The sequence below is a fragment of the Acromyrmex echinatior genome, chromosome 4 (assembly GCF_024713525.1).
Source record: "Acromyrmex echinatior isolate Ae372 chromosome 4, ASM2471352v2, whole genome shotgun sequence".
Taxonomy (NCBI): Eukaryota; Metazoa; Arthropoda; class Insecta; order Hymenoptera; family Formicidae; genus Acromyrmex; species Acromyrmex echinatior.
Window position 1 is genome coordinate 9,687,951 of NC_141855.1, and position 25,384 is coordinate 9,713,334.

General features: G+C 33.7%; 3 protein-coding genes across 11 annotated transcripts in view; 2 read left to right on the top strand and 1 right to left on the bottom strand.

Annotated features, from left to right (window-relative positions):
• tgo (Aryl hydrocarbon receptor nuclear translocator homolog tgo) overlaps positions 1-17,463 on the top strand; it is a 40,876-nt gene extending 23,413 nt beyond the window's left edge. The window contains exons 1-11 of one of the 8 annotated variants that reach the window (XM_011066650.2): positions 5,233-5,611; positions 7,443-7,600; positions 12,312-12,629; positions 12,876-13,079; positions 13,990-14,181; positions 14,422-14,580; positions 14,655-14,805; positions 14,911-15,068; positions 15,158-15,336; positions 15,407-15,551; positions 15,627-17,165. In XM_011066650.2, coding sequence (XP_011064952.1) covers positions 5,433-5,611; positions 7,443-7,600; positions 12,312-12,629; positions 12,876-13,079; positions 13,990-14,181; positions 14,422-14,580; positions 14,655-14,805; positions 14,911-15,068; positions 15,158-15,336; positions 15,407-15,551; positions 15,627-15,841 — 2,058 coding nt within the window. In that variant the 5' untranslated portion in view covers positions 5,233-5,432 and the 3' untranslated portion in view covers positions 15,842-17,165. Of the gene's footprint in view, positions 1-5,232; positions 5,612-7,438; positions 7,601-12,311; positions 12,630-12,875; positions 13,080-13,989; positions 14,182-14,421; positions 14,581-14,654; positions 14,806-14,910; positions 15,069-15,157; positions 15,337-15,406; positions 15,552-15,626 lie in introns of those variants that run through there. The other 7 variants (XM_087405197.1, XM_087405196.1, XM_087405194.1 and 4 more) reach the window with 7 other exon arrangements.
• A 177-nt stretch (positions 17,464-17,640) lies between these two features.
• LOC105152388 (U3 small nucleolar ribonucleoprotein MPP10) lies at positions 17,641-20,830 on the bottom strand. Its single transcript, XM_011066643.2, has 4 exons — positions 20,419-20,830; positions 18,575-19,907; positions 18,159-18,267; positions 17,641-18,068 (listed from the first exon to the last, which is right to left on the bottom strand). Exons 1-4 carry the CDS (start codon positions 20,487-20,489, stop codon positions 17,734-17,736), a joined length of 1,848 nt encoding a protein of 615 aa, XP_011064945.1. The 5' UTR covers positions 20,490-20,830; the 3' UTR covers positions 17,641-17,733.
• Positions 20,831-21,554: 724 nt separating this feature from the next.
• Positions 21,555-25,384, top strand: part of kst (spectrin beta chain, non-erythrocytic 5 kst) — an 88,855-nt gene continuing 85,025 nt past the window's right edge. The window contains exons 1-4 of one of the 2 annotated variants that reach the window (XM_087405184.1): positions 21,555-21,829; positions 22,807-22,861; positions 23,338-23,448; positions 23,726-23,894. The gene's annotated coding sequence lies outside the window, so the exon portion shown is untranslated. Of the gene's footprint in view, positions 21,830-21,917; positions 22,108-22,806; positions 22,862-23,337; positions 23,449-23,725; positions 23,895-25,384 lie in introns of those variants that run through there. The other variant, XM_087405186.1, reaches the window with a different exon arrangement.

Genomic DNA, 25,384 nt, shown 5'->3' on the forward strand with positions numbered 1-25,384 from the left:
TTATTAATGATTTTGGAAATGTGATTGTTCATCACCAGTCTCTTCGATACAACGCGTTAACTTAACTTTCAACTTTTTTCGTAACTTATAAAAAAGTTTTTTTTTTTCAAGTTCGATTTATGCAATCTTTCTTTTCAAATTAATAACAATTGTTATTTGAAAAGGAAGATTGCATAAATCGAACTTGAAAAAAACTTTTTTTTTTTTCAAAATATATTTTTTAGGGAAAGCAATTTTGTAAGAAAAAGATTGAATAATTTTAAATATAATATTTGATGGAATGGATTGCTACTAAATACATGCTAAATTTTCGAGCGATGCAATATCCATTTGGAAATACAAGGAACAGGAAATAAAAAGAAAATATGGGGGAGCTATCGGAGAAAGGTTGTGACAACATGGTGCTGCAATAAATCCGGGTACAGTCATCGTTTATAACACGTGTGTGTCCAGCGTACATTGCGCTTTTGCGATTATTCGTTCACGGCAGTAAATACGTTGTGCAGAAATTTATGACCCGACACGCTGCCATTTCACACGCGCGATTATAACGTCTTCGTTCAGTTTGGAAATGATTTAAGCAACGTTCAATATCCAGTGGACGCGGACGTGTGCATCGTTAATATTTATCGGTTCATGCATAGTGCGTAAAGCGAAGAAATTAGAGTGACAATTGCTATTATGCGACTTTTGATGTAGCTAACATATATCGGTACACTGTAAGAAGTTTTTGTTATAAACTTTCAAAAGTGTTGGAAATTTTTATCTAACAAAAGTGCTGTTTATTTAAACAAATTTAAACAGTTATATTGTGAAATTACAATAACATTTTGTGATAAAATACGAGTATATCCAAATCTGTAATACACATGCGCGGCGCGCCAGTTTTGTAAATTTCTGTTGTAAATTTACAAATATTGTGAAATCACAACAAAACGTTAGGGTTACTGTAGGTTAATGTGCCTTTCAGCCAATTTACTTATTATTGAATTAATTATTAAATATTGTAGCTTTAATTTTATCTGCTTGCAACCAATATCGATTTTTCAACTATTTCTTTTTTTTATAATATTTTTTTAATCTAAAAAATGTTAATACTTGATAATGATTTGATAAACATAACAAACATGTTTTTGTCCCTAGCGAGTCCTCCAAGTGATGATGGGCCTGTTAATGTGCTTCCAATTTGTGTGTTTATTTTTTTATCCGCATTTGATTCATTTTAACATATAGTTACCAAAACAGGTAATAAATTTAAGTTAATTGTTTAAGTTATAATATATTACATAAATCATTATTTCAATATACACTCATAACACAACGTTCTCAACTTCAATACAGGGCACATTAATAGGGATAAGCTTAAAATCTTGTAGTACGTATTACCGGATTCACATAAATTTTTCATATCTTTCGAAAAATATTTAAAATATTTTAATAATTAAAAAATAAAATATTATCTTTTATATCTTATTAATAATTTAACTTGACAACAAAAAAAAATATTTTTTCTTATTTATTCGTGCTATTTTCTTTACGGTTTATTGAAATACAAAAACACATTAATTGGAACATTAATAGGTTACTCTATATGATTTATAAATTTACTGCATATTTTTATTGTAAGAGTACTGTAAATTTACAAACATTTCTAACAGTGCAGATTTTTATATTAATTTTCTGACACATTACCTATTTATTTTTATTCTATCTAGAAAAACCTTTGCTTATGAAATAAGAAGAATGAGAGAGAGAGAGAGAGAGAGAGAGAGGGGCCGAGATGTCTTTTAGAGCGGTAATCAGACGTGCTAAATGATCATAACGCTAAGCCTTTGTAAGTTGGAAAAGTTTACGGGGAGGATGTTAGAAACTCATAGAAATCAGAAACGCCGTAAGGAGGCTCTAAACGGAGAAGAGATTATCTTGCACTGCAGTGAAAAGCACGTGCCTTAAACGCCGCGTAAGGAAGGCCAACGTTGCCTCACTACGGAGAGGGCATGATGCAGATCGTCGCGCAGATTGTTCTTATAGGCCAATTAATTAAAAGGCTTCTTCCATGGAGTAATAAGCCGCGGAACAGTTGAACATACGGGGAAATTACTCCTAGAAGGATTACTAACTAACGAAAATGATCGGATCGATCGATTCGTGAAGACAATTATCAATTAAAATTTATTTAACGTTTATATTTTGATGACGTGTAATTTTTGAAAAGAAACGCATCATCAAATATTAGTTTTTACAGATTTAATATGTGCTGCAAAATTATAATATAAGAAGCTCGCGCAGGATTCAATAAGATATCGAATTCTGAATGTAAATGGAAAAGAATAGCAAACAAGATGCAAATACGAAATAAGGAAGTTACATTTATCATTAAAGTTTATTCTCAATCACAGATAACATGGTTATAGTCAGATTATGCGTAGTATAATATTGTCTGCCTTTTTATAGTTTCAGTAACTAAGACAATCTGAATATACGAATAACTTATATCCGTTTATCATTCCTACATTCCTCTATCAATGCAAAGGCATAGCGAATGCATTATTTATTCGTCGTTATTTATCCTTAATTTCATGGATATTGATGCAGCCGTGTGCGGGAAGCAAATAACAATAAATTATACGATTGAGTAACAACTCTGTTTCGTAAGTCCATAAATATATGCATACAAGCCTTCGGGAATGTTGAATATGCGACAGGGGAGTGTCATTAGACGATTTTGCGAACAGACGTTATAAATTGCATTATGAATCGCATTGTAAAGCGTCACACAATCATGTTACGTTTATTTGCTATAGAGTTAATATCGAAGACGAAACATGTCGGAAACTGACGATGTCAGGAAGTATCGAGAGTACATCGACTTATCTATCGTGGCATCACAAGCATTCCTAAATGCGAAGCAATTCGATGATAACTCTCTTCCTTCGCGATCATCTTTTGCTCGTACATTGAGAGGATTTTTCTCCTTCATGAGGCTTTGTATGCTGTTGTGCAGCGCGTGTGTTTCTGAACCAACATTAGATCATCACAGCATAGAGAACCGTGTACAGGGTGTATCGATGCTATTTCGATAATCGTGACCGATCTTCTACAACAATTGGAGCGGCTTACTATAACTCCATCGCGTAGTTTTCAATTGACGTTCAATTGATCGTTACGCAAGAATTTAGAGTCTAGATTCTAAAGAGATATAATCTTTAAAATATTTGAAGCAGAATCTAATTTTAAAGAGTGAGAAAAGTGACAATTGAATCAGTGTTGTCAATTTCTAAGAATGAGATTTCACTTTTTAATATTATATTCCACTTCACAGATTTTAGAGACTATGGAAAGAAAAATTTAAACGTCTTATATAGTCTTGTGTTTCATGACTGATTAATGACACGGATGGAAAACGAATCATATATCCGCGATATTAGATTCCATTCTATCTTGCAGTTTTACGTTCCGTCAGACATGCACACGTCGCATTTTATGCTTAAAATGGAGCCATGGCGAATAAAGGGATCTATTACTTCAACCTTCAACTAGTATCCTCTTTTTCAAGTAACGTGACCGGTGTCATGGGGTCAGCATTGACCCCTGGCCTAGGGATCAGGCACTTTTACCGTGTCGTTCGCCATAGCATCCGATGACCCCTGTGTATCAAATAGCGTGGTAAATACGGTGTCTCGGTTCATTGTAAGTTGTTGAAGGTATACATAATCATTGTTACTAATAAAAAAAAAAGTTGCTTTTTGTGTTGTCGTTTATATATAATTATATTTTGAGCCATATATTTTAATGTTATTAAGACGTGTGTTGTATATTTTATTTTTATAATATTCTAACCAATGTGATTTACTGAATAACTTCTTTTATAATTATGCCATAGTAATTGTTATTCCAAAACATATATAATTTTAGTACACACACAACATCCAGCTACTCAAACTATTGTATAATAAATAAAAAGCAAGCAAGCGTTAATTTTTATAACTAAATCTCTTTCATCTAGTATATCTATAATATTTTTAAAAAATAGTTTGAAAAATAGATATTTTTTCTTTAAAAGACAATAATGTTTTTCAATCGAAAAAAATTTCTATACGTTCAGTTAAAAGAATGTCTATATATGATTATTCACGAAATAAAAATAAAATGTAATAAATAAATAAAAGTACAAAAACGTATTGTGACTTCGAGATCGAAGAATCGGATCGAAGAGTAGCTGGTGTGAGGTCGTACCGGGACACCCGGTATGCCCCGGTACATGGAGCTTGGACCCACGGAGCGAACGGGCAACTTCGGAGCGTCTGACCTCTGACCCAGGAGTTCTCTCCTCGTCCTCCTCTTCACGGATCGCGTTCCTCCACCCCTCCATCCTTCTCTTCCCTTACCATGCCGCGCGGTGCATACTCCGTTTTATACTTGCGCTTTAAGCGCCGTGGCCTCTTTTAAATAGCGGGCCTCTGCCGGGGCTATCCACGACGTCGTCGAGCGTTACGGATTCCCTTGGTCCTCGGGACGAGACAATAATAACGATAACGATCGCCCGCGCGCACAACTCAACGAAAAAATTACACCGAATCGTATAATAAGGATGTGAAAGGCGATCGGCATTGACTTGAATCATGACGATTTCGTTTCATCTTCGATCTGTCATCTTTTTCTTTCTTGTTTCGAATTGTTATAATAAATCATTCTTTACGAAACTCACCATTCAAGGAATAAACGATTCAGGAACAATTCTCTATTATTATTTTGATGACAAGAAAATTGGATCTGATTGTACTCACAGTTCCAAATTATTTGAAAAGTACAGATGTGAATTTTCAAACTATAATTTAATAATCTATATATATATATATATATATATAATACTTTTAAAATTAGATAAATAAAAATTTCAAAAACAGGATTGTAAATCAAAAAAAAAAGATATAAAAAATAATCATGTTGATTATTTTTGCAAATCAATGTCGATTGTTTTTTGTATCCTTCGATTCGAGGCGATATTTTGATTGCACGATTCGTTGTTAATATTCAATGTCAAAAATATATTTTTTTTATATAATGTTCTATACGTAAATATACAGATTTATAGCATTTTATTTTACCGTGCACGTTTAAGTTTTTATAAATATTTACGATTAAAATTATTGCTCTTAGCGAATTTAGAAATTCGAATTTGAAATATCCTGAATATAAAGTTGCAGATTAATTAGGAATGGAGCGCCACAATATATTTCTCTTGTTGTTGTTGTTACGTTGACGAGCCAATTTAAATCACGAGTCAATATTTATATGCTTATAGAGAGAATCGGATACTTTCTTCAACCTTTTCTCGATCTTTCCTGATCAGTCTTCACTAATACTTTTCAATGAAACAGTGTTATATTATATCTAGCGATATTTTGTGATATATAAAGCAAAGATACATCATGTCAAAACGTTCCTGGGAGAGCCAATATTACATAGTAGAAAATAATACTAAAAAATGCAATATTTGTGAATACGTCTTTTATAAAAACGAGCCAATAACATCTTTACAACAGCATATAATCTCTTGTCATCCAGAAGTACAAAATATAACACAAGAGAGAGCACAAAAGACAGAAAGGTGAACAAAATCAGACATTATTATACAATATATTTATCAACTATTTTGTATAAGTATTTTTTATAAGTATTATAAATGTCTAAGTCGATCTTTCATACAGAGCTGATTATATCAAAATTCGATAATTTATTAAATTTTTCTATTATTGAAATAATCAATTTGTGTGAAAATATCTGTAATGATGTAATAAAGGATATTTTCTTGATACTCGAAAAAACTCAGATATGAGATGCGCTTAGATATCCAAATCGAATAGTAAGAGATCTAATTAAAATTCATTAGATCGGAAAAAATTAATTTTCAGATATAAATATAGTGAAATACAGTGATACGTTTCGTACAGGCTACGTCCACACGGATACGATAGTCCCATTGAACGGATCAATTTTATTTTTCAATATTTCATATCGCGGCCATCCAGTCGCAGGGAGTAGACACCGCGAAAAAAAAGTTAGCGCAAACCAATCAGCATATCGATATCAAATTTTAATCTCGCACCCTGTGTATCCGGATAGGATATCGACGTTACGGTCTGATCGCGAAACTACCCATTTCACGGACTGAACAAATTTTTTATCATCTCGTGAACCGATCTCTTTCCTTATCCATTTCAGGACAGAGATCCGTTCAGAAAATAGGCGATCAAACTGCCCAGTCCAATAAAGAATTTGTCAGTTGATACAATAATTCCTATCAGGAAATGTTTTTCACAATTGTTATACACATAAATATGATTATATTATAGAAAAAGAAAAAATAATTAGAAGTCATCTATTCTTTCTATTTACTTCTCCCCCATACCTGACCAATTGCAAAGATTTAGGTATTTGTACCTCTTAACGTTGTGCTCGTAGAATACGCAGGAGATGATCGATCGTAAACTAGATCGGAAGGTTCGGTTCATGAAGTTGACTTCGCGAAATGATTGGTTTCGTGAACGGGACGTAGTGCCGATAGCAAATTAACTCCCGCTCGATTTGCGCATCGAGCGGGAATCCGGCTTACGTGTTGCGTGCGGATCCGCGCACGGAGGTCTGCCTTCGCGAAGTTTCTTGGAAAATTGTCGCGAATTAAATGCCATTAAATTTACGATTTGCGCGCCGGCGATTACGCAGCTCGCCGTCGAAGTAAAGGGAGACGTGCCTGGCCGTTACTCACGGCGGTTACCCTCTGGTAGCATAATAACAGGGGAGGCCTCAAATTGTGGTCTCGCCCCAATATCCTCCCCCATCTAGGTGGACTACTCGAGAAATTTATCGGACGAATCGATCATGGCGCCAACGACGTCCGTAACCGAGTTAATTTAGGTAGCTTTATGTGAAGCACGATGGTAAATTAATGGTAAATTAATGAAAACCTTAAGGCGCTTGCTAATGAATATAGACACGATCGAAATTTATTTCTTCACATGAAGTTTAACAAACAATGTCAATATTATTTATAAAAAAAAACTTAATAATTATTTATTTATCGTGGATTAATAATTATTTTAACTGAAACGATATCATATTAATTACATACGTTTCATAACCGAGTTAAATCCAAGTATATAGTATAGTAGTATTTCACATGCTGAAGCGGGCCCATGATTGTATATATAAACGCAAGAAACGCAATTCAACAAATTGAATACCGTATCGCGAACGTTATTTCACGCTATTTTCTGCGACTCAAAGTTCCTCTTGTGCAGGACGCGCAAGAAACTCCTGTCTACGGTTGTTCCGCGTTTCAACTTCGTTGTCCGCGCCGTTTTTAGTCGTAGTAGGAGAAACCGCACGTTGGTTCTTTGAACTATGCAATTACCTCGGTTTTGTCTTGCGACTTACTGCAGGGAGAATCATTGCGAGATCGAGCGACGGCGGCGGAACAAGATGACCGCCTACATCACGGAGCTCTCCGACATGGTGCCGACCTGTTCAGCCCTGGCCCGGAAGCCCGATAAACTCACGATCCTCAGGATGGCAGTGGCGCACATGAAAGCTCTTAGAGGTGAGTAACTTTGATGCTACGAAATTTTATTTGCAACAATCACTTCTTTGCTTTTCTTCAATTATTTATCTGATAAAAAGACCTGAAATTAAGATTGTTCTTTTTTAAATTTTTTATTTTAATTTTATTTTAATTAACTAAATAGATCTTTAATTTATTAATTTATCATTGATAAATGCGCTATCTTTTTAGGGCTATTTTCAGAAATAGGTAAACTCTTGCAGAAGACTGCAAAATGTTTTTTTTGTTTGCATTAAACAGAAAATATAATTTTATATTTCTGGTTATGAGCCGGTGAGTTGTAAAAAATTCACGATTGGATCTCATCGCAGGTTGTGCATTACTGAATTAAATCAATAATTTATACTTTGATCGTAAAGATGTTTCAAATTTGAGGATTATTATGTTTGTATAAATTCGGATAATATGGAGTAGGTTTTTATAAAGTGATTTTTTAATTTTATTTAAATGGAATTTTTATTTGAGAACTGAATTACTAGGTTTAATACTGAAAATTGAAAAAAATTGTGAAAATAATTACTTTTAAATGATCGCCAAGAAACAAATACGCTAAAAGTACAGTGGCAAAATGTTAAAGTGCCGCTCCATTATTCGAAGTTCTCTGAGGGATTTTTCGTCGAGAAAAAAAATGGTGAACGCCAATAACTTACGAATCACTCGTAAAAGTCATAAGCCACTTGAATTTAACTTACATCTCGAGTCCTGAAAACTCGCACGTGTCGCAAAGTCAGTAAATACTGGAGAATTTTTCTTTCAGTAGAATATACATTTTTTTAAATTCAGCATACCGACGCATTAGATTTGCTTCCGAAAGATAATGAGGATATAACTTCTCATGAATGTGTACATATACTTATTCTCAGTTCTATATTTTATTTACTCATTCTTATTTACTCATTCTGTTTTTCTTTCTACATTTTATTCGCTGTAATTTCATTCCAACTTAATTTAAATTTATCTGTAAATGAGAGAGAACAAATTTCTTTCTCCCCCCTCCTCTCTCTCTCTCTCTCTCTCTCTCTCTCTCTCTCTATCCTCTTCAGTCATCGATAAGAAACGGTGCAGTTTTCAACGCGGGACGTGACGATTAAGTTGCAACGATGTTTAAGTTATCCGGCACGAGCGACGCAATAACTTGGGCGCAACGCGAGTTGCGGTGCCTTAACATGAAGCCGATTAAATTACGACCGTAGTCGACCCGCCGTACGTTACGTTACGTACCTACGACTATCGATTACGCAGGGAAACACTCACTCGAGTCCTTCCCGGGTCGACGCGCGAGAACACGGATCTCTGCCTCGACAGAGGCGAGAATTTACGACCGCTTTTAGAATACTTACACTGTCGACAGTGTAAATATCTGCAACTTCCTTGTTAAATCGAAGATGAAAAGGCCAATAATGTTTCGCTTAAGTTTACGTCGAAACTTCAGGTGGATACATCAGACACGTGTATCTTTAATTCATTAAAGGCCGGTTGTTCCACCTTTTGATAAATTTTACCTGTTGGGTAAGTAGCAAGATTATCCAATCTTAAATCATGCGTGGATTGCCAGATTTATCTAATAAGTGAAATTTACCAAAAGATAAAACAACCGGCTAAATGTTACAATTATAATACATGAAAATTTTAATGTTAGTGATCGCATTATTATCTCCTAGAAAGCCTCGAATGTTGAAATGATTAAATAGATAATTCTGATTGATTTTATGTTTGAAAAACCGTGCAAAGAGTTTACAGAGAATATTTTTTGGTAAAATCATTTTATATAAAATTCTTATTTAAAAAAATCGAAATGGTTTTCGATGTCAAAAGAGAGCAAATAATTTTGCAATTTTGCTGAAAATTTTGATAATAAATTTGTTTGATAATTTTTGTTCGATTATTTCACGCGAAATTTTTTTTGTTTTAAAAGATCAAAATCGGTTTCGTCAGAAAGAGAGGAAATAATTTTGCAATTTTACTGAAGATTTCGAAAATAAGTTTGTTTATGAAATTTCATCTATAAATTCCATAAAAATTTTATTATTAGAATAGAAAAAGTCAACTGTATATATAACAGATGATGATAAAACTTGAAGATTCCACAGATATATAAATCCATAGGGATATCTATCTAACTGATTAACGTAGACATTTTCTGGAAAAGAAGGACAATGGAGGAAAAAGGACGAGGGATGCACCGTAACGTTGCGGCGGGTTTCGAGTGCCAGTGGCGGTCATATCGAATGCAGCGAGCGCGATATATGCTTCCGGTGGGCACGATGGGCGGAGTTGCGTGTCCCATACGTCGGCGGCTGTCCCTTTGGTAGTTCTGCCGGGTATCTATCTATCTACCTGAGCCCGAGGGAGCCTGCGGCCGATGGACGCGTGCTGCGTATTGTGCGTGAACGCGCGCGTGTATATGCGTGATTCCGCCGTGATTTCACCTAGGTATTGGTGGTGCGTCGCGTTGTTTATAGCCGCTTCTCCTCTTTCCCGACGACGTGGGCTGCTGCATACAAATCGCCCTCTCGCTCGGAAGAGAAGGAACTCTCTGTCTCTCTCTTCTCTCTCACCTGTGAAGAGAAAGGGCGGGTGGGGGAGAAGGAGGAGGAGGACGCTCGTTTACGCGCGCGAACGCCCCGTGCGTGCGCTATGTGGAAGAGCATTACGCGGTCGCAACGAGACGTATGTCAGTACCGAGCACCAGCGGATTTTTTTACGATCCTGGGACACCGGGGATAAAAACTGCCAGAAGGCTGAAGAACCGTTCGACGAACGTCGATAGAAAAGACGACGCCGTTCTGTCGCGAGAACGGTGAGGTCGGTTTTTTTTTTTCACGTTCACGGTATACTTAACACGATGTCATCTCGGAGGTACTTAAAATCGAAAAGAAATAATCAGCAATGTTAATTATGTTAAATATGTATTTTTTTCTAGTTTTTACTTAGATACTGTATCATATATCTATATCTATAAATATCGAAATTTAATGAGAAACATTTTAGTCGTTTGACATTAAATATTTATGTACTAGAAACTTACAGTATCGAATAATTGAATGTAATGAATAAATTGATAATATCTATAAATTGAAAATGTTCGTGACAAGAATCAATACCTCGACGATCACAGTTGTTGTTCAACGTAAAAGTATAATACGTAGAATGTCTAGAAATGGAAATTAAATGACTACCAGCATGAGATTGCATACTAAAAATGTGGCATACCATATGTCGAGTAGCACACATCGTCTTAAGCGAATTTTTTATTGGCCCAATTGAACTAGATTTTTTTTGTTGCGTAAATGTTTGTATTATTATACAGAAAAAGTTTCATGAATTTAAAATTCGGACTATGCGTTTGTGAATATTTATTTATATTTTATACATAAAATTAAGATCTGTATATAGTTTCATATATATATATTTTTAGAATTTATTATCAAACAGATAGCGATAATTTTGTTTGAATATATAATAATAATTGTGTGATTCTCACCTTTTTAATATATATTGAGGTTTGTCAAAAAATAATTGCAATCTTATAATCTTTTTGTCCGTAACAAACGTATATACGTGCATGTATAACGGTATTTAAGTCTCTTTTAAATTTCTTCTTTTTTCGTGAGCGAGTATTTAATCGTAAAGATCTGTTACTTGAAAATTTTGGTATCATCAATATGACGGAAACTGTATACAGATTCTCTTTGCGGAAGGTGTCGAGGTAATCGTGGTAACGTTGGACCGGCAGACATACACCACATGGAAAGTAATGGTAACGAAGGTCACCGAGGGTCTTCCATAGATCTTGTTTGGAAGTCGTTAAAGTACCTCTTCCCGGAATTTCTCCGTATATCGGGGTAAAGATCGCATCGCTGCGCGAGAGAGATGCGCTCTCTCTCTCTCTCTCTCTCTCTCTCTCTCTCTCTCTCTTTCTCTTGGGATCTGCCGTCCGCTTTGCAATTCCGATCTTGCACCTCGATAGTTACCTCCGCTGGCGAGGTGCTCCGTCCTCATTTTTGGTACCACACCGTAGCGCGCCGCAGTCTTCGCATCTCTTCGGAGGTCAACTTCGGAAGAAGCTATTGAGAGGCGATTTCAATATTCGATAGGACACGACTTGCTTAGGAATTTCCAGAGTGTTCTTCAAGGTTTAGATCATGCTTTAAAAGCAATCGTCTCTTCCTTGACGAATGTACTATTGAATTCTTTCTCTTGAACATTTCAACCGATAATTTTAAAAACGCATTCAGCTTTAACATGGGAGATCTGAATTTCCATATCCAAATAAAAAATTGTAGCGAACCGATAAATTCGAGATACTATAGCATTTGTAATAAATCCATATATATATATATATATATCAGAATCTTAATCCCTTAATATATATACATACCATGATTTTCTGATCTTTTATTACACATGATGGGTCAATCCTGAGCTAATTTCCATTATTTTTCAAGTATATAAAAATATATAATAAGTAATTCGTATACAATATATATTTTAATATCTTTAGATATTTATAAAATTGTGTATTTAAAAAAGGAGAAAAAACGGAATTTTATTGTTTAGTCAAATGTTCCTAGTATTTCAAAGAAAAGAAATATGCCTGCAGGATACAAATAATCCAATTGTGTGTACTAAGGATTATAATATTCAGATAAAATATATTTATATTCGAATGTATCCTTCGAATTCGCAGGCACCGGAAATACTTCCACGGACAACGCCTATAAACCGTCCTTCCTTACGGATCAAGAATTGAAGCACTTGATTCTCGAAGCGGCAGATGGCTTCCTGTTTGTTGTGAGCTGTGACTCGGGCAGAATCATCTACGTGTCCGATTCGGTAGCGCCGGTGTTGAACTATACACAGAGCGACTGGTTTGGCACTAGCCTGTACCAGCAAGTTCATCCTGACGATACCGAGAAAGTTCGGGAGCAGCTCAGCGCGGCGGAGCCACAGCATGGTGGTCGAGTGTTGGACCTCAAGACTGGAACGGTCAAGAAGGAAGGACAATGTAAATAAAGAAAAAGAACGAATCACTCGCGATTATTCGACAATTTTGCAAAGTTTTTACTTCATCGAGCCAATTTACTATTCAATTATTTTATTATCTTGTTACTTTATTATTGTTTCATTATTATCATATTAAATAATTTTATAGGTGTTTTGAAGATCGTTAATTATAACGATATATCAGGATATCCCCTTTTTCTGGGAAATATATTTAGTCAGAAAGAAATAATGGATTTTCCAATTGCAGCCTCGATGCGACTATGCATGGGCTCAAGAAGAGGCTTCATCTGTCGCATGAAGGTCGGGAACCTGCAAACCTCGGGTGACATGGCAGCGGCACACGGGCTACATCGTATGAAGCAAAGGAACTCTCTGGGACCGCCGGCGCGGGATGGCCAGAACTATGCGGTGGTGCACTGTACCGGATACATCAAGAATTGGCCACCCACCGGTGAGTTTAACACGGGTGTGCTGAGTCGAGAGAATCGCATAAGATTGTATGTCGATGTGCTACCCGGGTAACGGTCTCTCTCTTTCTTTCTCTCTTTTTCTCTTTCTCGAGCGCAACGTACAGCGGGCCCCAGCTTTCTATTTTAAAGCGGGGGAGACGTCGCGCTCAAGGAATACGAACGAACCGTTCCTGGAACACGACGGAACGCGTATACCACGTGTGTACTGTAAATTAAGAACTGAACCGTGACTGAATTTTTCGACTCGGTATTTTTCGTTAAACATTCCGCATTTAATTTAACGTGTCGTATTTGCTTTTGATCAGCTATGAAAAATTAGTAACGCAGAAACTGAAAAAATACAACGAATTTGCATATTCAAATGATAAATCTTTCCGATTTAAAGAAAAGAAAGAATATTATCAGATGCTTTTCTCATTGATTATATACGTTTTCTGATCTGAAATACTTGTCTCTTCAGAGTATTCGTTTCACCACTGAATGGAAAGTCACTATTAAAAGTCATGGCGAGGTAGTTAACGGCTGTTAACATATTTGTTTAATATTCATGATCACGTGCGTAGCTTTTTTGTTCCAGTAGCTTTGTGGCAGCCGCTGATTAATTCAATCTTATCGATTACGTTAAAAAAGAAAGATACAGCGATGTCTTTGGCGCACATTAAATGTGATAGAAGATTAAATGTAATAAATCGATCACTTTACAACTTTTTAGTTTCACTATAATTCACATTTTAGTTTCATTACAATTATAAATTATTATTGATTATTATTGCGACCACGTCAATGTATTGAGTATGAGATTTTTAACGTATAGCTTTTTAGTATGTAAGACGAATTTCTTAGAGCCGATCAACGGGAAATCATGAACTGATTCATGATTTTACGCTGTAGGTGATTTTGTTCCCCCATGTGTACCAAATGTGGGTCTAGGTGACAGAGGTCCCGGGGGCATTCAAACTGGTCCAGACGGTGTAGTTACGGATGAAAATGCCTCCACGCATTGCTGCCTTGTCGCCATTGGGCGATTACAGGTCACTAGCACACCAAATAGTAGCGACTTAGCAGGTTCTAATAGCAATAGCGGTAAGTATCATTTCATTAATAATTTAATTAGAAGTTTTGACTACTGCAAAGTTTGCACGTGCCAAGATAGATGCGATAGCCAATCGTTCTTTCGCTCTTATAGAAAAGCGATAAATTGATTGACGACCGTGTCATATCTTGTCTGTGCAGGAGCTACTTGACAATAAAAATTCACTTTATTCATGTAACAATGCAAAAGCTTATCGTTTTTATTATAAATTATGTTTCTGTTCGTTGTAGAATTTATATCACGTCATTCTGCAGAAGGTAAATTTACCTTCGTGGATCAAAGAGTTGGCGGAATTTTGGGTTATACTCCATCAGAACTTTTAGGTCATCCTTGCTACGAATTTTTCCATCCGGAAGATCTGACACATATGCGAGAGAGTTTTGAACAAGGTAATACTCCATATTATGCCTCACATATCTAAATGTATGTTTCTGTTTATATTAACCTGTAGCTCATTTTCTAGTATTGAAATTGAAAGGACAAGTCGTGTCTGTAATGTACAGATTTCGGGCTAAGAATCGTGATTGGGTGTGGTTGAGGACGTCAGCATTTGCGTTTTTAAATCCGTTCAACGAAGACATCGAATATATCGTCTGCACAAACACGCATGCAAAGTAAGAATGGAGTTACATTTAAAATCTCAAAGATGTCTTATATATTATATTTTTTATTTTTTTTTCTTTTACATGAAAAAAAAATATTCGCATGTCTTTATCCAGGTCGTTTCATCCTAGTAGCGACGGTCAAACGGAAAGCGAAGCTGTACCTGCATATGGACAACCTGGTCTGGACTATTCTCTTCAGAGACATCCTACCAGGGATCCGCTGTACTCCGCACATCACATGATGCAGCATCCAGCTGCTGTAGCCACAGCCAGTAAGACAATTATCGCATGTTCTCTATTTTTTATGTTCTATTATTTTTTGCATGTCAAACGTCAAACATTGAATGCATATTATTTACAGGTCCGCAACAACCAAGGCCGTCCAGCACACAGAACGTATATCAGAGCTATGAGACGACGCAATCGCCGATAGCTTATGGATCACCTGGACAACAAAGTGCATCTTCGTCGGTCTTAAGTAGGATTCAGAAGCCGGCTAATACATCTCCAACTCCGCAACCATGGGCAATTGGAAGACAGGTATTTAATTTCTCATTTTTCAATATAGATTCGAAAAGTTACAAATGTTTAAATCTATATTTTCCAATAGCAACCTGTAACGGAAGGCTACCAATACAGTCAATTAAGTCCATCGAGATCACCGAGCGGACCGACGTATACTCAGCTTAGTAGCGGTGCTAGAACACCAGCTACACAGCAATATCATGCAGTCACAACAGTGCCTAATAATCCTGGTTAGTCCAACATACCTTAATCTTCTTCTCTAAATATGCGAAATTGCTAATAATCAAATGTGCATTTATCATTAGGTATGTGGGGTTGGCAGAGTCAACAGCATCAAACGCAGCAACCGGACGGACAAACCGGCGCTCAGGTGTCCGCGCAAGCGCAACCACCGCATCCTGGACAGGCTGGGCCCGGCACACAACCACAAGAGCTGTCTGACATGCTGCAAATGCTGCAAGATCAAGGTGGCTCGTCTGGCTTCGAGGAATTGAATATGTTCAACACTAACTTCGAGTAGCAACGAGAAAGGCGATACGCCTCTGAGAAGCAGCTTCTACTTTAGAGGAATTATCTCTCTTCAGGGCTTTCTCCGGCTGTTCGATATTACTTCGAGGATTTTGATCTTGAGCGTCACAATCCGCACCTTCACACCAGCATCCGGAGGATCGTTCATGGAGAAAGAAGAAACGCGATTTAACAATTTAGCACCGCATATATAGACTCTGCAAAAACGATCGCACTGGGATTAGGACAGCCTAGTCTACTGAATTATTTACATATTATACATCGTATTATAACGAGAGATTTTTTATTCATTGTCATGGGTATAAGATGCTACTGTTATGCGTTTCGATTGTTTGAAATTATCTAAACGAGCATGGTTTCATTGGGAACATCATTAAAACATCAAGAGCAACTGTACCTTCATGACGGTTATTAATTAGTGCTCGAAAAGCGATGAATATAATACGCACAGATGGGCTATCCACATTTGGCATAAGCTATTAAAAAAAATAAAGTTTTACATTTATAAATTTTACATTTGAAACTAAATGCGTAATCAATGAAGATACTAATAACTGAGAAACGCTTTCAATGCTTTCAGTGATTTAGATGATTGTACTTTAATAAATCTGAAATTAAATTGAAATTAATTCTTTAATAATTAATATTATGAAATCTACTCATAGCGGTGAAAGTTGTGTATAAAGTTGATTGATTAGTTGAGTGAATGGCCTATAGATAAATATTCACGGCCTTGTTACAAGTATTCTAAATATATGTAAGCATCTGTGCTTATTATACGAATGAAGTAACGTAATTTTAATTTTCATAACAATTTTAACCTGTATCATGCGATTCGATAAATATTTAACGAAGAAAAAGAAAAATGAAAATAACAAGTGTACTCTAAACAATAAGAAAAAATATTTTTAAAAAACTTCTCAATCAAAAATCTATACACAAATCACGGTAATTTTAATACCAGCTTATCATTAGATTTATAAGATTAGCTTAATTATTTTAATTTAGATCTTTGTAATTATAAACAGTGCAATCATAAATCAACACGCGATAAGAAATCGTTCGAGACATTGACAATGTACAAAAATTGTGTAATCCACCTTTGCTTCTCTGTGCAAGACACGTTTTTAGATATTCTTGAAGAAAAAAATATAGATAATGTTACACATACGAATAATTGCATTTATAAGTAACCACGTGTGACTTAGCGCGTTTGTACATGTTTTAGCAAATTTTGACGAGCACATTGAAACGAAATTGCAGCATATCATGATGAATTGGGAACATTTTTCACTAATATATGAACTATACATATACGCATGATTTTTTTAATCATCCTACATCGTGACGAGAATAGTACCATCACTTTTTGACAATAACTAATATATTGAGCCTGATACAGGCATCAATATTTATATGCGAATGTTAAGTATGAATTCGTCTCTATCAAAGAAAAAAATTATTTCACAAATCCCTTATCCATTGTTATATATTCCTTTGCACAATATCCACTCATATATTATAATTCCACAAGAAATCGCGATTATTATGATTTAAAGAGCGAAGGGTGTTAGAAATGCATACGTATATCATGCAATAAAGCTATAAAAAATATTTTTAGTGTATATATATATATATATATATCTTACATTACGCAGAGTGTAAAGAATTTACGTTACAGTAAGTTCTTTAATAATTCTTGCTAGTTCCTTTGTTATTAATTATATTCATGATAATACAAAAAAGGCAATAAGATATAATAAACAAACAGCATGAAATCTTCAAAAGGAATGATGAAAAATATAACACAATTTTTTTATTTAAATTTCTCATTTAAATTTAAAATACAAAATTTACAATTTTAATCTTACAGTCTAAGTAGCGTTAATTTTTCTTCTTGGACAAATTGTCTTTTTTAATTTTACTTTTAACTTGATTTTGTAACTGCGTGAAAAATGCAGTCGAGGACTTCGCAACTTTATGCGCTGTTTCATTTAATTTTGTAACGTTTCTATCTTTTGTTATTTTCTTAACTAACGCAGCCTTTTCTTTCTTATCTTTGTACTTTTTAGCAATTCCTGGTTGCAGTGCTCTTAATTTATCCTTCTTTTCTATTGCCTGCTGTTTGGCCCGTTGCCTCGATTTCTTTCGTCTTCTCTCGCGTTTCATATCCGTTTTCGTTCGTTCTGATTTACCGATAAGATCGCCACGTTCTTTAGCTGGAAATAAGAATTAGTTTTATTTTATTTTATTTAAAATAAAAAATTCATAAACTAACACAATAATCTTATTAAATATACGATAAATACTTTTAATTTCTTCAGGCGCTAATAGAGTTGCATCAGTGGCTGTGACAGGTGCTACCTCTTCCATATTAATTGCAGGTACATTGCTAATGATTTTAATCTCTGGTTTAGCCTAAAACAAAAATCGTATATATTATATATATATATATAATATGTTATTGTATCTTCAAATATATTTAGTGTGAAACGCGCTACCTCGTCTTTCGATGAAAGTTGGAAACTATTAAGAGTATCTCAAAATATAAATATTTTATAACGAGAATAGAAAATTATTTATACAAATTACAAGAATAGTTTCTATTTACAAAGAAACATTTATCTTAGAATATGTATGTTTTTATTATTATTTATATATTATTAATTATATTACTATATTCATAGGAGCTCTGATTTTTAATGTAAATTATAACAAATCTTACCATCTTGGGAGTATAATGATAATTGGATAACGCATCCAATTTTGATATCAAAGAACGCATCATTTGTCGAATTTCATTATGCAACTGCGGTGCTTCCTCTTTTTTCTCATCATTTTCTGGATCTAACGTTTGCTTTTGTCTCAGATACTCCTTTTCGTAAATTTGCGACAAACTTTCCTTGCTTTTTTCTTGATTTAATATCAATTTTTTCTTATATTCTAACGGTGTCTCGACTGGCTTGAATTTTTTCTCGACATCATCCCAAACTTTATCCTTAATCCGCTGCTTGATTATGTCTTCCAGTTTCAAAGTGGTCTCTTCTGTTATCACAGGTGCTGGTCTTCTGTTCACATCAACAACTAGAAATTCCTCCAGCAAGGAATTCTGTGGTCGATTTGAACCACTTACTTCACCTTTCAATTGCCATGGTTTCTCACTAACCGCTTCATCTTCTAATTCTTTGATCCTCATTGACAACCTTTCTTGACGAGCTTCCAAAGTAGATTTCAACTCTATATCTTCTTCCATATTTTCTTCTTTGTCTTTCTTATTAAGATTCATCTTATTTTCTAAGCTATCTGTCTCATCTGAGTCATTTGTAAGATTGAATCTTACTTTTTTAACTGTTTGATCTTCTTCATCTTCTTCGTCAAGATCCATTTCCTCCTCTTCTGATCCTTCCTCTTCAGAATCCTTAATACTATCATTGTAATCTGATTTTTGGCTTTTGTTAACTTGCTCATTTTCACTTTCAGGACTATCAAAGAAATCAGCATATTTTATGTATTTCTCAATGTTATCCCCATCTTCTTCTTCGGAAACTTCATTAAATAAATCCAATGATTCATCATCAGATCCAGTATTATCTTTTCCTTGTTTCTCTTTTCTCTCTTCTTTAGTTAAATATTCATTTAGTTCTTGTAACTTGAAAAATTTGTCGTCTACAACGGAGGATTTTTTCTTATATTTTCTCTTTGAATTATTTTTAATTTCTACATCTTCATCCTCTGATTCTTTCTCATCAGGTATGCCTTCAGCCTCTTGAGCTAAATTATCATTTTCAATCTGTATAGGTTCAGGTTTTCTGGAGCTTACCGGGATCGTCAACTTTTTACCTTCAGATAAAACTGAAATGTCGCTAAAAATATGTGCTATCTCGCTCTCATTCTGCAGTTCCAATTGCTGCCAAATTTGCTCCTCATCAAAGCCTTCTATAACTAATTCTGGTAACGCATTCGTATTTGTATAAGACTTTTCTCTTTCACAGGATTGCTTCTTGGCAAAATCATAGATATTTTTTGTAAGGGCTGCTACATTGATTTTAGTTTTCCTACTAAAAATAAAAAAAGATTTTATTTTCAAAATTGACTTTTGCAGAATTTTTTACGTTTAATGCAAAAATATTTTATATTCTTATTTTATACTTGATTACAAATTTACGTTAGATAATATTATTACACTCACTTTAACTTATTATATTATATTAACATTATAGTAATTATATAGTTTAGCACAATCACCTCAAAAATCAATAAAATTAGACTGTTCGATGCGTTTTTGCATGAAATGAAAGAATCTGGTAAAAAAAGCATGCCAGCTTTGCCAGATTCTTTCATTTCATACAAAAACGCATCGAATGAACCTAATTTTATTGATTTTTGAAGTGATTGTGCAAAACTGTATAATTATCAACATTATATTACTTAACATCAATACTTTAACATTATATTTCATTATCACTTCTCTTTTCTTTTACAGTGATAATTACTACTGATAATAGAAATTATTTTCTTACTTTCGAAATATCTTAGGTTATCATCAAGATTTCATAATACTTAACTTACCTCTTTATTTGTTCTAGCGATCGAATATCATCAAGTGTAGATATAATATTACTGAGAAAGACGACAGCCATTTTATATTACTTTAACAATAAACTTGTTTTAATGATATTTTATAAACGATAAAGTCAAGCACGTACACCGCACATGTTCAATGGGTTATGTTGATTTATGTGTGACTATGTGCGTGAGCACATGTCATTCTAGTTAGAATCCTATTTATAAGAGAAGTGCGACTGATTTTGTCAACATCGTAAAAGTACTAAAAAGTACTAGAAACCGATCTCTAAATGGCTCCTGCCAGAGAGAAACCCAGAAGAAAGAACATGACGACTCAAAATCTATAATTGCAAAATGCTGCCGCGCACTACCGCCCTCAGAAGAAGTGGATATTAACTACACAATAATTCTCTCTCAAGTTTCTCTCTGCCGTCGATATAATTTAAGTTCATTTTCTAATGCCGCATATATTATACAAAAAACTTATACTCGTATATAGTCAGGCCTTACATTTAAGGTTTCCTTAAATACAAGGTCTAACTAAGAATATATAATGTCGTTTTTATTTCATACACAAGTGAGCGTAATGATTATTATCATAATATATTTAATATCTAACATAAAACTCAGTGGAATAGTATTGATATATTAATATATTGATTTAAAATTTTATTATAGAACTTTAAGTAATAAATATATTTCTATACTTGCGCGGTGTTTAAATGATTCACAATTTATAATTGCTTATTATTTTATAAGTTCGATTTTTCTTTCATATACTTTTTTCAATAGCCTTCATTTATTCTAATTGGTTTTTAATTTTTAGAAAAAATATAATTTCTAGTGCGTATTCAAAACACTCATTTATATTTGAAATTTTACAGTATACGTAATGTGAACTATGTACTAAATACATGCTAACATCGTAAAAGCGCTTGCCATGGGTACAGCCTTCTCTATCCTTACAAGATGCACGGACCCAAATTCTGAAAATGACTAAAATTTTTTGCGCGTAGCGTTTATATACCAAATTCGGAAGCTAGCGCGAACCAATAAGCATCCGCAGCGAGGCATCGCGTCTATTGGCTGGCATGCGAGTGGTGGGGTTCGCCGTTTGACGACTCATATAAATAGCGGGTAATTCGCGATTTCACGCTTTTCCGATTCGGGCAGGGGGCAGGGGTACGTCCTGTCATTTTAACGTTGAAAAAGTTCGCACTATTCGCAGCCCTGTCCTCGAATCAAGTGACTTTTCTCCACATTCTAATCTTTGCTAAATATAAAACGACGTTGGAAAAGTTCGCAGCCTTGTCTTCGAATCGATTGTGACTTTTTCTCCATATTCTAATCTGCTGAATATAAACGACGAGAAACGGCATGAAAGGATCGTTCATCGTTGGATTTCTTTACTAAGGTAATCAATAATTAATTTTGCCTTTACATCTTGTAACAGTGTAAATATCGCGTATTGCAGAGTCTAGCACACTGATTATTCGATCGAAAGTATGTGCCGTGTCGTCGCGTCTCCCGTCTCGCGTCACTTTTTACGCGTGAAGTTAACCGCACGTGGAAAACGACGTCGCTTCCCCATTTCGATCGCATTCACATTTCATTCGCGAAATGCGGCGGATAGAGGATGACACGGCGAAACGGACTGGCTCTCAGACAAGTGAAAATGCGTGATCAAATATGGTAATTAAAACCTATATAATACCTGAATGTATAACTTGAATATATATTTTCATACGCGATATTTACCGCGTGACTATAGATTCAGTAATCGCATATTAATCCGTTTGAACGCGTATTTCGTAAAACTTGTTCGCCGAAAGTATATCTTAAATAATTGACAATGAGATCTTTGAATATTAATCTGCAATACGGGAATAATAATTATAAAAGAAGAGCGTATATTACAATATACGCTCTTGCCTTTTATGATTGTTATTTCCACATTTCGAGCATCAGATATATTTCGAAATACAGAAAATTCATGAACGCGATGCCGAGAGCGAGAAGTGCAGCGTCACAACGTCGCCTTTGGCACGCGAAGTTAACCACGCAAAAACGAAACTGTCTCGTCTACTTAATCTTAATTACAACTACGATTCATTTCGACACATTTCGATCTGTAAATGAAGCGCAAATATAATTAAGAGACGAGATTGGCATCGATCAAATGATAATTGAAACTTATATTAAAGTCGTAAACTATATTTGTTGTTTATTGCAACATTTAGTTCGCGCAATCATAGATTCAATTTATATATATTACATATTTACTAAGAAAAAGACGCGCATTGCCACCGTGTCGCTCTTGATATGTGAAATTAATAACTCGAGAGACGAAATCACTTCGACATATTAATTGCATTTATGTTTTATTTGCAGAATGTGACGAATACGAGATGGCTCCAAATGAATGCTGTTGCGACTTATTGAATTGGTAAATAAAATTTATATTAATTTTATATCTAATTATTAAAGTATCTAATAATTTTTTTGTAATATAGTTTCGGCACTAGTATAATTCGTTCGAGCACGTATTTCACAATACTCGTGCATGCGAATAGCATGTCGCGTATAAAATCAACTGTGCAGAAATCTTTTGCTATCTTAGATTCATTTCAATGTCTAAATTTTGTTTGTAAAGTATCGTGAGTATCGAATATGACAAATTTCCTGCATTCTTATTTTTCTGCTATAGTGAACTACTGCATCACGTCTAATTAATATCGACTATACGAACAAAATATGACATGGTTGCTTTCACGCTCACACGATGTAAACATTAGTTCATCCTTGTTTATCAAATATTAAATAAGGATAAATGATATTTGCGCTCACTGTAAGCGCAAAACAGGACGCACCCTTAGCAATTATTTGTAACTGCATTTAATTTTAATAAACTATTTGTTTTAGCTGATAGATGCTGTCACAAACCAAACAATGGGAAGAGAAGAGAGGTGAAAAGCAGACTTGACAATTCTGTGAGGAGGAGGAGGCTCAGACAAAGCATGGATCAACTTTGCGGTAAGCAAGCTTATTGCTTACTTGCATAAAAAATTAGTCATTTCTTCCCATTAGATTGTTTTATTTCAATAATTAAAAATAATAATTTAAAAAAAAGAATTAATCTAAAACACGGAAATTTATTCTCACAAAAACAATTTTGAGAAAATGTATAATTATTTTAATGGATACGTAATTGAAAAACTATTGAAAAATCAATGTGTATAAAAATCAGTTTTTTAATTATTAATTATTTTGAACGCTATTTTAACTTGCATCTTGTATTTATATGTTACAGAATCATGTAACCACATAGCTGATAACTGCTGCGCATCAATCAGTCTTCCTTCTTCTTTTATTGGTACGTGTAGCTACTTCGGCTGCGATCAAGCCATTAGTCAGTTGGTGCAGTAAAATATAATGGAGACTTTGCACGGCTCTGTACTGAGAGATCGGAGCATCGGTCGGTGAGTGACAAAGATTTTATCAGGTAACGAATCTGTATAAAATGTAAAATGTGTAAAATTATATTAGAAATGAATATAACGCTTTATAGACCTATTACTTAAAAATGAATTACCTACAAACGATTATGATACATATTTAATCTTGGATTTGTTTATCATTATTTGTTAACTTGATCAGCATTTTGATCTGCTATTATGCTTGAAGCTATTATGTTTATATCTGGAAAAAATGTTTTATATACAATTATATAAAATTATTTTCAATATTACAATTATATATATTACAATTATATATAATTATTATAAAATATGTCTATAATATATATATATATATATATATATATATATATATATATAATTTTTCCCCGGGTATTCACACAAGTACACATATAAAAAAAGAGAATGAAATAGAATTCAATGATGAGAGTTAGTATTATAAATTATATAATATTAATAAATCAAGTAAGAACATAAATTTGTTTAATTTTATTGAATTATTATTTGATTCACACATATTAGAAATAATTAATTTTTTAATTCAGAAGAATATCTAACAAAAATTCCTTTCTTTACTAATAATAAATTAGCAAAATATTTATATACAAAATTGCATTTTAATACAAATAAACTTGAAGAATATAAAAAAAATTATTAAAATAATTGGTTTTTAAATTAAGATAGATGAAATAAATAATGAAGGAGTAAAGAAAAAATAAAGTTTCGTATAAACAAAATATATATTTTAAAATACAAAGATTTTTACAGATTTGTTATTTTTAAATTAACATAGGATATTCACATATTCAATATATGTGACATAAAAATAAAGAATATTTTTATACAGCAAAACCTATTAAACAAGTTATGCATTTATTTTCCTTAATCCCATTCTTAAATATTCATCCAAGATTAAATATGCTATAAATTGGTGCAAAGAAAAAAATATGTACATTTAAAAAAAATATTTCAATGCATATAAATGAAAAAATTGTCCTTTGTAAGAAAAAAATACAATAATGTTATTACAATGACTGATCGCCTGATTTATCTTATCTTATATAAGTATATAAAATGCAATACTACATATGACTATAAATAATTAATTCTTGAACACACACAGCATCAATTTTAACATAATAGTTTGTAACTTATTCATTTGATTGATTGATAACATAAATTTACAATAAGAAAAACAAAATAACTGACATAAAATTCCATAAGTTACAACACAAGAACTTTTCAAATTATATTAACGTTTCCATTAAAATTTGTTTATAAATAAGGCACTTTCATATTAGAATAACTTTCATACTAGATATAATAATAATATAAATGCAACTGATAAAGAGCTTATAAGTCACAATGCAAGGTTTTTTGGCGCAGTAGTTACATTTAAATGTACGTATATAAACAATAAATTATAGATGTTTCGACCGAAACTAAACTATTTACAGTATTAAAACGATAAAAGAACAAGTGTATAATTTAAA

Bases quoted from the DNA above. Each gene is read 5' to 3' on its own strand.
- LOC105152388 (XM_011066643.2), bottom strand. From the start codon at position 20,489: ATGGCTGTCGTCTTTCTCAGTAATATTATATCTACACTTGATGATATT. The intron at 18,268-18,574 runs GTAAGATTTGTT...TTTTTGTTTTAG, and splicing joins ATCATTATACTCCCAAGATG to GCTAAACCAGAGATTAAAAT. The intron at 18,069-18,158 runs GTATTTATCGTA...TCTTATTTCCAG, and splicing joins AGCGCCTGAAGAAATTAAAA to CTAAAGAACGTGGCGATCTT.